At 57.2% G+C, this 12,743-nt stretch overlaps 2 protein-coding genes across 8 annotated transcripts in view; one reads left to right on the forward strand and one right to left on the reverse strand.

The window, feature by feature from the left end:
* The first annotated feature begins 3,638 nt into the window (after positions 1–3,638).
* Positions 3,639–6,816, forward strand: Mfap2 (microfibril associated protein 2). 2 transcript variants are annotated; one of them, XM_028753956.1, is made up of 8 exons: positions 3,639–3,717; positions 4,581–4,667; positions 4,902–4,928; positions 5,035–5,115; positions 5,244–5,297; positions 5,820–5,907; positions 6,060–6,133; positions 6,311–6,816. In XM_028753956.1, the coding sequence occupies exons 1-8, from the start codon at positions 3,675–3,677 to the stop codon at positions 6,412–6,414; spliced, it is 558 nt and encodes a 185-aa protein (XP_028609789.1). In that variant the 5' UTR covers positions 3,639–3,674; the 3' UTR covers positions 6,415–6,816. The 2 variants fall into 2 exon arrangements, with proteins under 2 accessions (XP_028609789.1, XP_028609790.1); XM_028753957.1 differs by lacking the exon at positions 3,639–3,717 and having other exon boundaries at positions 4,476–4,667; positions 5,007–5,115.
* An 884-nt stretch (positions 6,817–7,700) lies between these two features.
* Crocc (ciliary rootlet coiled-coil, rootletin) overlaps positions 7,701–12,743 on the reverse strand; it is a 44,048-nt gene continuing 39,005 nt past the window's right edge. For all 6 annotated transcript variants that reach the window (XM_028754020.1, XM_028754022.1, XM_028754018.1 and 3 more), the window contains 7 exons: positions 11,449–11,664; positions 10,887–11,111; positions 10,323–10,472; positions 9,841–10,041; positions 9,612–9,743; positions 8,903–9,082; positions 7,701–8,208 (listed from right to left, as the gene is read on the reverse strand). In XM_028754020.1, the coding sequence (XP_028609853.1) occupies positions 8,122–8,208; positions 8,903–9,082; positions 9,612–9,743; positions 9,841–10,041; positions 10,323–10,472; positions 10,887–11,111; positions 11,449–11,664 (1,191 nt within the window). In that variant the 3' untranslated portion in view covers positions 7,701–8,121. The remainder of the gene's footprint in view (positions 8,209–8,902; positions 9,083–9,611; positions 9,744–9,840; positions 10,042–10,322; positions 10,473–10,886; positions 11,112–11,448; positions 11,665–12,743) is intronic.

The raw sequence follows: 12,743 nt of genomic DNA on the forward strand, positions 1-12,743 counted from the left end.
GGCTGTCCTGGAACTCTGTAGACCAGGCCATCCTTGAACCCAGAAAGATTCACCTGCTCTTCCTTCCAAGTGCTGGGATTAGAAGCATGCACCACCACCCAGTGCAACCACAGCAGCTCTTATAAAGGAAAACATTTACTTGGGGCAGGCTTACAGTTTAGAGGTTCAGTCCATTGTGGTCATGGTAGGGGCCATGAAGGCTTACAATTCAGAAGTTCAGTCCATTGTGGTCATGGCGGGGGCCATGCAGGCAGGCAAAGTGTCAGAGAAGTAGCTGAGGATTCTATATCTGGATCTGCAGACAGCAGGAAGAGAGAGTAGGCCTGGCTTGAGCTTCTGAGACTTCAATGCCTATCCTAAACCCCAACCCCCTGCCCTATGACACACTTCCTCCGACAAGACCACACTTCTTGATAGTCCCTATGGGCCTATGGGGCCCAGTTTCATTCAAACCACCACAGTTGGGATGACAAAGTTGGGTGGATTTTGCTGACACTCCGTGGGTCCATTGGCCAGGCATGTGCCAGGCCTAAAAGTCAAAGAAGAGCATGTGAAGTCAGCCTCATCTGCATGCAGCTTCTAACCCCGAGTGAGGCTGTTGGCATATGGGGAGTCATCCAGGAGCAGAGACCCAACCCCAACCCTCCCCCTACCTCAAACACCTGCCTGGCTCCTCAGGACCAGGGGAGTGGACAGGAGCAGCAGCCGATCCTGGCCAGTACTCAGAGCTAGTGGCCATAGGGGCCTCAGTTTCCCCCTTTTGTCAGTACAGAAAGGAGCATTTCTGCCAGGTGGGTTCCCTTCCTGCTCAGGTGGGCCTGACAGCAGGGGACAGCTGGCTGACCCAGAGCTCTCTGCTCCCTGGCTGACAAAGGTCCCTGCTATGCTGCAATAGATACACAGAGCAGGGTAGCGCAGGTCATCAATAGACCAGAGTCAAGAAGTACACAGCACGGACTATTATCATTATTCCAGGATAAGAATGAGTGTCTGGGATGGGACACTGAGGACGGGGGAGGCTAAGGAAGAACAGTGGGGTGTTTCTGGATTGAGGGCAACTCCAGGGTCAGAGTGTTGAGGGGTTAAAACTAGACTTGGTGTTTGCTGAACTTGATCTTCCCTAATCTGACTCTTCTGTTGTTCCAGGAGGAAAGGAAGGAAGGAGAGGAAGGGGAGGAAGGAGAGAGAGATGGGGGAAGCAGGCAAGGTTTCATTTCCAGCCCCGTGACCTCTGGGCTCTGGGTAGAGAGGCTGGGATCCCTCTGTGACAGAGGGGTGACCAGCCGGCTGGTTCTATTAGAACCAGGCCCAGGCCCAGACCCAGCGGCGTTGGGGAGGGGCTGGAGCCTCGAGGGTGCGTCGTGGCGGCGGCGCTCTCTAGGACCCAGCGACTCCGGGCTAGGGGCGGGCGTGGGCCTTGGGGGCCGTAGGGGGGCTCTGGCTGCGGGCGGCACTCTCAGCCGCACTAGAGCACAGCACAGAGGCCCCAACAGGTAGGCGCGGGTCGGGCATGCCCAGGGGTGTCTGAGCACCATGCTCCGCACTCGGATCCTGGAGCTGGGGAAACTTTGGGGACCCTAGCCCCAGGATTTGGAGTGGATGCTGAGGGGGCATCTGGCAAGTTGGGGGATGCAAGATAGGGTAGGTAGGGAGCTGGAACTTAGGGGTCACTAGAAATGGGGGTGTTGGAGGACAGGACAATTTTTTGCCCTGCGCCCCCCCCCCATCCCCAGTGTTTGGGATGTGGAGGGCGGGGCAGGGGTCGGTCCGGGAGACAAAGAGAGACCCGAGTTTGAGAGCCAGTGAGCGTCTCAGCAAGTTTCCGCCGGCTGATTGTTCCCAGCTGTACAGCAGGGCTCTCGCAGCATCTTGTGGGCCCTCTTCGGTCTGAGCCAGCGAGGGGGCTCCCAGTCTTCCCTTAGAACCACAGAGGAGCCAAGGGGCTGGAATAAGGCCGAAGTTGTGGAGTGGGCCAGAGGTGGGGGCGGGTCAGCCATCCCGATTGCTCCTGGCCTCCTTAAGGCCTCCCAAACTCAAGTTTTAGAGTTTGTCTGGGTCCCCTGGGAGCGATTCATTATTCTCTTCTTCTTGTTGGAATTAGCCAATGAGCCCCATTCCCTGCCGTAAGCTGGGCCTGGGTGCGAGTGTGGGAGGAAGGCTCTGACACACTTTGGCAGCCAATCCGTGCCTCCCCACGCACAGGGACTGTTGTCAACCTCGGGTCTGGATGGAGCTGGTGATCCCCCTACCACGAGGCTGCCCAGAGTTCAGAGCGGGAATGTGGAGCAGTGGTCCTTATGGGAAAGGGTCTAAGATGCCCCACCAGAGAGAGGAAGCTTGTGGGAGATGTCTGAAATGGGCAAGGTATCAGGGAGTCTCAGGAAATCTTAGGGAAACTGAGGTTAGACACCTTGTTTCTACCTTTCCCCTTCTCTCCCTAGATTCCCAGGGGGACCTAAAACAGAATTGGGGTTCAAGCCGTTGAAGAACTTCCCATGGAACATCCATGGGGGGTGGTTAGGAAGTCCTCTGGATGGATAAGCCTGTGGGCAGCATCTAGAAATCACCATCCACTGACTAGGGCAGGGCATAGCCAGCTGCCTCTGTAGCCAGCCAGCACTGAAGGCTGGGCTCATCCAGGACATATCCTGTGCAAGTTGTGACCAGTCACCAAAACTATACTCTTGTTATCCAGTGTCATGTCAAAGATTGGAAACCCCTGGCCCGAGTGACTGCCTCTCCCAGCCAGCATGCTGGGAGCCAGAGGCAGCCCACCTCCTCCAGATCTTCTTGCCTTGCTTCCTGCCCCTGCAGACAAAACAGGCCTCAGTCTCGTGCTTGTGTGCTCGTGTCTGTAGTGTAGACAGCCAGGTCTTGGGAGGCCTGGGCCTGGCAGGAGTCTTCTTGGAGCTGGGAGTCCTGCCCAGCCCTGGCTGCTCTGGGGGCTCCCGGGGCCTGTATGCATGTGGTTTCCTGAGCGGCATGCTCAGGGTCCAGGGGCTAATTGGGAGCAGGTGGCAGGCCTGGCAGATGCTGCTGAGCTGGTGGCTGACTGTGGTGTGGGCTGGGCAGGGCTGGTACCCAGGGATGTGCCTGAGGTCATTGGAATTCACAGAGTACATCAGAAACTCAGGGAGGTGAACGGCCGGAGGTAGGCAGGCAGGAGTGTACTGAGTACAGCAGGGGTGTGTGTGTGTGTGTGTGTGTAAGTGGCTATTAGAGAGGTCGCTTCAGTGAGCAGAACTGAGTCGTGCCTGTCCACTTGTTAAGAGTTTTTGTTCTTTTGATTTTTTTGAAGACAGGGCTTCTTGTGTAACCCTGGCTGTTCTGTAGGCCAGAACAGGCTGGCCTCAGTTCAGAGATCAGCCTGCCTCTGCCTCTGCTAGGAGGAAAGGTGTGTGCCAACACCTCCAGGCAAGACCGAGGTTTTTTTGTTTTTTTGTTTTTTTTAAAGGCAAGCTCTGGAACTTCCTTCACAGCCTCCCCCTCACAGGAGGGCTGCAGGTGACCCTCCCCAGCCTCCGGATGCCTGGCTCTTGGTGTCCCTGGCATAGTCTGAAGCAGGGACAGAAATATGTTCCGCCATCCTGGGCCAGCTGGGTGCAGCTAACTCTCCTCCCCTGTCTCTCTAGCTGTCCTCAACACCGCCACCACCACCACCGCCTCCTCACTCCATGGCCATGAGAGCTGCCTGCCTCTTCCTGCTGTTCATGCCCGGTAAGCAGCTGGTGGGTGGGGCTCCCAGGTGAGACTTCTTCTTACCTCAGGGCTAGAGCTCCACTGCTGGCTCCTTCCCTAGCCCTGCTTCAGGCCTGCACCCCACAGTGGCGGAGCCCCGAGGTAGGGTGTCCAGGGACTGGGCTCTGCCATTCTGTACAGTCTTGGTCTTTAAGGGTTCTTATCCATCACACAAGCAGGGATCAGTGGGGACTGCAAAGGCTCTGGGGGCCGCCCACTGAACATGTCTATGTTCACTTCATCCATTCACTGAACACATCTCTGCTGACTTCCTGTGAGCCAAGTACTGGAGACAGCTGTGAATTAGGCAGACACGCCTGGGGCCTGTCACGTGACCAGGCTAGGGACCGCGAAAATATCAGGCAAGCAGACGTGGTAAATTTCATATTGTGTTGAATGCTATGATGGAAATACACAGCAAGGAGCTGGAGAGATGGCTTGGCTCAGTGGTTAAGAGCACTGGCTGCTCTTCCAGAGGACCCAGGTTCAATTCCCAGCACCTACCTGACAGTTTACAACTGTTTGTAACTTCTGTTCCAGGGGATTTGACACCCTTACACAGACATATGCGGTCAAAACAACAACAATGTAGATAAAGTAAAAATAAATTATTAAAATGAAACAGCCAGCAGGGGAGGGGGGTCAGAGATAGCCCAGCAGAGCTGAAATGTTAGGTGAGAATTCCTGGAGTAGCCAGGCCAGCTCTGGCAAGGGCAGGAACTGACCCAGGACTCAGGGTTTGGATTCCGAGTCTGAGTCAGGCTGTAGGGTGAGAACCACCACCTACTTTCTCTTTGTCCTTCCAATGTGGGGTGCCTCCATGTGACCCCTCCCCTTGGCAGGTCTACTGGCTCAGGGCCAATATGACCTGGATCCGCTCCTTCCGTTCCCGGACCATGTCCAGTACAACCACTATGGCGACCAGATTGGTAAGAGACAATGCTTTCAGTGTCCCCAGTGCTGCGTGTCACTTGTCTGCCACCTACCCCATGCACATGGGTCAGCCAGGAACCCATTTTGGTCGGGTGGTAGGATCCTAGGACCAGATTCCTGGCTCATTTGTGACCTCTTTGCCCTCATTTGTGACTCTCCAGGGGCCATGGGCTAGCCTGATCCCATGGGCTAGCCTGACCCCACCCATCCTTTCTCTATTTTACTTTCAGACAACACAGACTACTATGACTACCAAGGTAAAAGTCTGGGCTAGGGTGGGTGGGGCCAGCTGCCTGGTGAGGACCCGTAGGGACCTTGCAGGGCAAAGTGAGCAGGAGGCCTGTGACACCCTCCCTGCTGCAGAAGTGAGTCCTCGGCCCCCTGAGGAACAGTTCCAGTCCCAGCAGCAAGTCCCACAGGAAGTCATCCCAGCCCCCACCCCAGGTAATGCTATCTCCCCAGGCCCAGAGCCTCATTTGCCTCACGATCAAGGGTCTGAGCTGGCCCTGAGAGGGGTACCCCAAATAGCCCCCTCCCAGTAACCCCTGCCTATCTCCCCACACCCACACCAGAACTGCCAGCTGTAGGAGACCTGGAGACTGAGCCCACGGAGCCTGGACCTCTTGGTAAGAACCCCCAGAAGCTGGAGAAAGCTGGAATGGCTCCAGAGGGAAAGGGCCTTGTGGGATCTGCAGGGTTAAGCCACAGTGGGAGGCTAGACCTGCCCCTAGGCAGCGCTAGACTCTCCCACCAGGCATCCTCACTAGCATCTGGCCAGAGCCTAGGGAGGGGGCAGCACTGTCTTGGTGCCACAGCCTGGACTGTGTGGTGCCAGTGGGGAGATGAGGAAGGACCAATAAACCCAACTGAGTGCCACCAGCTGAGGCCCGAGAGGAGAGGCCTGTGTGTGAGTTAGTTACATAGTAGGGTATAGAGCAGCCTGTGAGCAAGTGTGATACTCTAGTGGCCAAGTGGGGTAGCTGCCAGTTTGTGTTCCAAATGGGATTGTGACTTTGTGTGAGGTATTAAGTGAGGCAGTCCTACGCTACCTGGGTGCTGGATTTGTGTGGGTATCTGGGCAGGGCCTGAGGGTGCGTGGGGACCCAGACCTCATGCATGAGCCTCCAGTCTGACCCACCTGTCCCCAGACTGCCGTGAAGAACAGTACCCATGCACCCGCCTCTATTCCATCCACAAGCCTTGTAAACAGTGTCTCAATGAGATCTGCTTCTACAGGTGAGGGTGAGGAGAGGGAGGGACGCTAGGGGCAGCTTGCTGAGTCCTCAGGTGGAGTGAACTCTGAGGGTGGGTCTATGCCTGGGATCCTGGGCTCTCCCAGTGGCAGTAGGTGAGGGTGTGGCTAACAACATCCCTGGCTCATCTCCCAGCCTCCGCCGAGTGTATGTGGTCAATAAGGAAATATGTGTCCGCACAGTCTGTGCCCATGAGGAACTTCTCCGAGGTAGGAAAGCCTCCTCCCTTTGTCCTACCCACTTAGTTACCTGGCTGTCTTCTACCTGTACTGTCTGGCATGGAATATGTGCCCAGACCCACTTGCAGGCTGGTGCAGGCTCCCCTCCTCCATCCTCACTGGCACAGGGCAGTGAGTTCCCGGCCTGACTTCCCCTCCTTCTAACAGCTGACCTGTGCCGAGACCAGTTCTCCAAGTGTGGTGTGATGGCCGTCAGTGGCCTGTGCCAGTCTGTGGCCGCCTCCTGTGCCAGGAGCTGTGGGGGCTGCTAGTGTGGAGCTGGTGTGAGACCCGAGCCCTGGACCCAGCTCGGATCCACCTCAGGGCCTGCCTGACCTGGTGCTTCTCCCCATCCTGCCCTCCCCTCCATCCCAGACATCAGTGGGCTACTACCCTGGGGAGTGTGGTCATTGCTGTCTTGGGCCCCTCCCCAGCCTGTGGCCATCCCTAAGTGGGGGCTCCTGACTGTCCAGTCTCCACCCCTTAGTGGGGTTCATCCAAGGCCTCTCTGTGGGGCCTGGGGTTCTCACTGTGCCTTAGTGCTTGGAGGCAGTCCTCCTCAAGTCTCCTCAGGTAGGCTGTGCCCCTTACCCAGCTGGTCTGCTTGGATTTCCTATGCCCCCAGGCATGGACCACCTCTGTTTTATACAAAATAATAAAGTTTGTACAAAAGACCCATGGTCACTTTTGTGTCCGGGGACAGCTTGATTGCCACCAATACTGCCAGCCCCCAATACAAGGGTACCCAGCTCCTTAGAAGAGTGTTGGGTGGCTCCTCTTCTGTGTCTCACACCACCCTACCTTCATCTGTCGCCTAGAGGGAGGGGCCTGATACTCCCTTCCAAGATGCAACTCTTCATGTGCATGTAGAAACAAACAAGTCGGCCGGGCGGTGGTGGCGCACACCTTTAATCCCAGCACTTGGGAGGCAGAGGCAGGTGGGTCTCTGAGTTCAAGGCCAGCCTGGTCTACAGAGTGAGTTCCAGGACAGCCAGGGCTACACAGAGAAACCCTGTCTCGAAAAACCAAAAAAAAAAAAAAAAAAGGAAAGAAAAGAAACACACAAGTCATTTGGGTTCCTCTGGGAGCAGTAGGGATTGACACAGTGTTTCCTATGCTGTTCTGGGGAGCCCTCCCGACAGGTCTATGTAATGGGTAAGATCTCTGTCCCCAGATGACAGTTATATGACCCCCAGAGGCTCACAGCCGCGGGTGTCGAGTGCTCTGTGAGCTTCACTGTCGTCACGCCATGACACAGTTTCCCACATGGGAGCACAGATTGCCACATGGGGCACTTATGTCCAGCATCACTCAACAGAGCCAGGGCAAGACTGTGCACCCAGCCCTCCCCTACTGCCGCAGACCAAGCTGTCCCTGAGCCCTGGCACTATCCAGAGGGTCACCCAAGCTCATGGGGCGGTCGCGGCACTGTCTGCTCGAAGCTGGATGGAGAGAGGGGTTCCTCATGCTGTGAGGCTGCTGAGCTCAGCTAGCACGAGCTCTGCCCCTGCTCGCCCAAGCAGCCCCAGATAGAGGAAGCATTTGAGTGGACAGCCAATTCTAGAAAACAGGTCATGTTACAAAAAGCACAAAATTCTCCACAGTGAACATTATAAAAAGGTATAAAATACAAGGGCTCTCAGCTCACGAGGGAGCTTTCCGACAAGGATGCCAAGGGGAGCTCCTGGGAGCTACTCTGGCTCAGGTATCCTTTCCGGGGAAGCTTTGCTCTGCTGCTGACAGAAACAGGTGCTCTCCCTGATGCCTGACTGGTTCGGCCGTGCAGGAGAGCCTTGGCCATCAAGAGGCTCTTCCAGGAGGCCTTGGGTAGTACAGGTGATGCAGCAACTCTAAGAGCGGTCTCTCTGCCACCCCAGCTCCCTCACACAGCACTCTGATGACCAGGCTCTGGGCAGGTTATGCTACAAAGGGCCTCTCTCCTGCCCAGGGGACTGCTCAGGATACCAGTGGGAAGGGACTCATTTCTCGGGGGTGCCAGAGGGTAGGGAGATGGATGCCGAGCTCCTGCGAAGCTCCTGGTGCAGCTGTGCCTTCAGTGTGGATACCTGAAGAAGAGAAGGGCCCAGCGGCCCAGGCCCCAGCTGACTTCAGGGACGGGGGCTGAGGAGGGGTGACATGCCACCTGCCGCCTGAGGGCTGGAAAGCCTACTTCTCATTTGCTCCTCATGGCAGTTAGGTGTCAGTATGCTTCGGCACCCTTATCCCCTCAGAGGCGCGGCTGTGTGAAGCAGCTCTGCCTAGCATCATCCCACAGAGCAAGAGCTGTGTCCACTCCCAGCCCTGCCCTGTTACCAAGCTCTCTGAGACCCTGCCCTAAGGAGGACCACAGAGAGGCAAGGAAGATCTGGCTGGGCCAGACTCTTGCAGCAGTGCCTGTGACCAAGCTGGGCCTATCCAAGCAGCTAGGCTCTGCATTAGGGCAGCCAGAAGTGACCTCAGTGGCCAGTAGGAATCATTTCTCGGGCTAGGACCCCGGGAAAGAGGCCTCTTTGCCTGAGATCCCAGGTTGCTCAGAGAGCCTACAGCTGCTAAGGGAGGCGTGCCATGGAGGGAGACGGTCTGATGGCTTGGAGCCATCAGGAGATACTGATGTCAGGTAGTATCACGCCAGCCGTGGCTGGTACCAGCATTGAGCTGTTTGGCCCTTTTCAAGTGGTAGAAGTCATGAGCAGTCCTCTTCTCTAGCCCCACACTTCCACCCCAGCTCCACCTTCTCTCAGGAGAGGTCCTTCCTTGTACCTGTTCCTCCAGCCCCGACACCCGCTGGCGGTGGGCCCGTTCCCGTGCCTCCAGTGTGCGCTCCGTCTGTACCTGGGCACTGCGCAGACGCTCAACCTCCTGTTGCAGCTCCAGTTGCTGCTCCTCCGCCTCCAGCTGGACCGGACTGTGGTTCCCCTCCAGGGCTACCACCACCTGTGCCTATAGACAGGGGCTGCCAATCAGGGTTGAGACCCAGCATGCACTGTAACACTGGGTCATCCCTTATCTCACTGGCTCTGACAGTGCACTTTCCAATCATGGGTCAGGGTCCCCAGTGAAGCTCACGCCAACAGGCAGAGCCAGGCCTACACACACAGAACAAAAGCAAGCATGTTCGCACAGATGCACACATGGGTACAAAGGCACAGTAGCCTGACAGCTGCATGTATGAAAACATGGACACAGGCCACATGTGGTTCACGCTGTCCCCATGAGCAAGCCTCCACGGTCACTCAGGCCTCCATACATCCACAGTACACAGGAACCGCAGGCTTGACCGCTAGTGAGCCTCCGTGCTCTCCCTCTCCACCAGGGGAGAAGGCTGCTCTACCGCCCAATGAAGACACTCTCTGGGAGGCTCCAGGCTCCCCTGCTGCCTCAGGCACAGGCAACGCCCCACCCCCAGGACTTCCTGTGCTCTGCATGGGCATGGCACTGGGGACCAGGCTAGGGGAGGGGCAGGGATGACCTCCAAATGTTGGATCTGCTGTTGGGCCTCGGCCAGGTCCAGCTCTGCTCCTGTGAGTGTGCGGTCCAGGCGGCCTTTCTCTGCGTTCAAGCGCAGTGTGTCCTCTCGGCTTCGAAGCTTCTCGCGCTCAGCCTAGGGGAGGAACATGGAGAGGGTTCACAGGAGCTCTGGAGGATAATCTGACATCAGGAGACCGGGAAACCAAGGGACGTCCCAGCAGAGCAGGCACCTTGTCCAGTGTCTTCCTGAGGGCCACACGGTCCTTGTCGAGCTGCAGTGCTGACCGCTCCAGCTCACGTTTCTCAGCCTCCAGCTGGGCCAGGGCTCGCTGCAGACTGCCCAGGCGCTCCTGCAACAGACGCCGCTCCTCCTGCAGCTTCTGGACGGAGCGCAGAGCCATGGCCTCCCCTTCCTGCCGCTGCCGCAGCACCTGCGGCACAAGCAGGTCCTTCGTCCCACTGCACCTCAGGGTGACCATCTCAACGTGGGGACAAAGGTGCTGGCCTGCTGTGCCCACTGTGTAGTAGACAACTGCAAGGCCCGTGTAAGGAAAGAGTGGAGACCAGATGGTTCTCTGGGGCATATCGGAGTGAGTCAAGACGAGCCATGCTTCCTCACAGGCGGCTGGGTCAAGGTTTGGGGTGAAGTTGAAATATGTTCCCCAAGGGCTACACAGGGCACCCCTGTAGACAGAGGCCCTCCCGGCCTCACCTGCTGCAGCTGCTGCAGCTGGCCTTCTGCATCGCCCCGCTGCAGCTCCAGGTTGGCCAGCTCGCCTCGCAAAGTCTGCACCTGTTCACTCAGGGAGCTGCTTTGTCTTCGCGCTTCAGACAATGCCTGTCTGGCAGCATCCAGCCGTTCCTAGGAGACAGGGGCTGATTGTGCCAAGCCAGACTGCCAGCCTGAGCGAAAGGCTTTCCTCTAATCTACAGTTCTCCGTAGGTTCATGGTCTACCCTCTGGAGGCAAAGCACCTAACTGTTCTAGCCTGTTACCAGTCACGTTCACTGACCTGTGTGAAGGTGACACCCACTCATACCCAACTCATAGCCGGTTTCTTCTTTCTCGGGGCAGCACCCCCCTCTAAGCTTCATGATTGGCTAATTCCTTTGATCCATTCCTACCTCAAGACCAGAATTCCTGACTGACAGCCCATTAGCCAACTATCGGGTCCCTCCACACTTGCTCTCACTGGCTAACTCTCTTACTGGCTAACTCTCTCACTGGACTGTCACTGGAAGAGAGAGATATATGGCAGACCACAGAGCGCCCAGACCTGTAGCACTTGGCGGTCATGTTCACAGGTACTCAAGGCCTTCTGTAGGTGCAGATTCTTGTCCTGAGTGCTGCTCAGGGTGGCGTTGCTCTGGGCCAGGGCATCTGTCAGGCTCTGTACCTTGCTCCGCAGGGTCCCCTCGCTCTCTTCCACCTTGGCCAGTGCCCCACTGAGCCGCTCCACTGTTAGCTGTAAGGTCCCTGCCTTCACTTCACTGTCTGCCACCTGTTGGGAAGGTAGAGGATGGTCAAGGGCTCCCTTCCCACTGTGATGGCCACAGGAGTGCTAACCTACGCTCCTCTGGGCCTCATCCAGACTCCCACTGGCTCAGCCTACTACTGTGGCCTGGCCTCACCCCACTGTGGGTTGATCACCCTGTCCAGAGCTGTGTTAACCTGGCTATGTGACAGACAAGGACATCACCACTCTGAAACTCCACTTGTCCACCTCCGAGACCTGATGGTGAAAAGATGTCCTCACGGGCTTGGGAGGGAGCTGCACAATGCCTGAACAGAGCCTGGCAGGGGCCATGTAGGTGTGACCAGGAGGGAGAGGGCCCTACCTGTCTCTGCAGGGAGTCCACCCGATCCTGGAGGGCCTGAGCATGGGCCTCACGGTCCCCCAGGCCCAGGCGGCTGCGCTGCAGCTCGCCCTCAAGAGCACGCCGCTGCAGCTCCAGTTTGATGGAGCGACTCTCAGAGGCATCCAGCACCTCCTTCAGTCGCCGCTTGTCACTCTCCAGCTTCGCCTCGGTGGCCTTCATCTTGGTGACTTTCTCCTGTAGGTAGCAAGGTTCAGCCCCAATGCCTGCCCACGCCTCCCCACACTCCTCTGCACCACGGGGGGCAGGGGGAGGACAAAGCAGGGTTAGCCTCAAGGACTGTGTGACCTGAGACCAGCCTGTCACTGCTGGGCCTCAGTTTCCCCACTTGTCACAGGCTAAGCAGATAGGAGGGTCCCAGAGCTGTTTTCTTTAAGGAGAAGCTAAGGTGTCATGTGACCACAGTATGTCTGTACTGGGGGGGCTGGTCCAAAGGTGACACTACCTAGGGACTCATGAAGTCCCCGGGAGGGAGTTGCAGAATGCAGATGCTGGACCCTTCCCTGCTCTACAACAGGGCTTTCCAGACATGGCTGGGAACACTTCTGAAACCTGAGCTGAGCCTGGCAGCTACTGCCGAGGCGCAGGGCCCGGCGCAGAGTTTTAATGGATGGTCTCGCTCCCCTGCTCAGGACTCAGTGCAGGAAGCTTCAGAGTGGACACAGGTCAGGAAGAACTTGAGACCATTCAATCCACACAAGTACCCCAGAGCCTCACTGGTCCTGGGTGTCACTAGAGCCTTGCTACTTCGTGATTCTCCAAGCCCCTCCCTGGCCTGGCTGGCCTGTGGGGAAGAGGGGGCCCCATTCTGGCTTCTACCCAGCTTTGTTCCTGGCCTCCTCCCAGGCCCCAGGGGCTGCTGGGCCCAAAGCCAGAGCTGAAGCTGCAGACACAACAATCCAGTTCCAGCTTGGTCCCAGCCAGAGGCGGGGGTGGGGGCAGCTGGAGAGAGGGCAGGGGGCTTCAGCTGTGAGAGGCTGGACTATCATCACACAAAGCCTGGGCTTCCTGCCCCAGACACAGACACACAGAAACCTACGCATCAAACAATGCTCTGCCATTTGTGCAGACATTCAAAGATCAGGCCCTGGCCAAAGCTTATGAGTCCTGCCTCTGTGTAGCGAGTACAGGTGAGCCCCACCCAAAGGGTGACAGTGGGAGAGCAGGCTGTCCCATGTCAGATTGGAACCCTCTGTCAGACTGAGGCCCCAAGCCCTTCTCCCTGATGCACATACACACTCGGCAAAGGACTAGGA

The sequence above is a fragment of the Grammomys surdaster genome, unplaced genomic scaffold (assembly GCF_004785775.1).
Source record: "Grammomys surdaster isolate TR1022 unplaced genomic scaffold, NIH_TR_1.0 125977, whole genome shotgun sequence".
In the NCBI taxonomy this organism is placed as follows: domain Eukaryota; kingdom Metazoa; phylum Chordata; class Mammalia; order Rodentia; family Muridae; genus Grammomys; species Grammomys surdaster.

Coding starts and splice junctions, on each gene's coding strand:
- Mfap2 (XM_028753956.1), top strand. CDS start 3,675: ATGGCCATGAGAGCTGCCTGCCTCTTCCTGCTGTTCATGCCCG. Junction 4,668..4,901: donor CCACTATGGCGACCAGATTG/GTAAGAGACAAT, acceptor TTTTACTTTCAG/ACAACACAGACTACTATGAC. Junction 4,929..5,034: donor AGACTACTATGACTACCAAG/GTAAAAGTCTGG, acceptor TCCCTGCTGCAG/AAGTGAGTCCTCGGCCCCCT.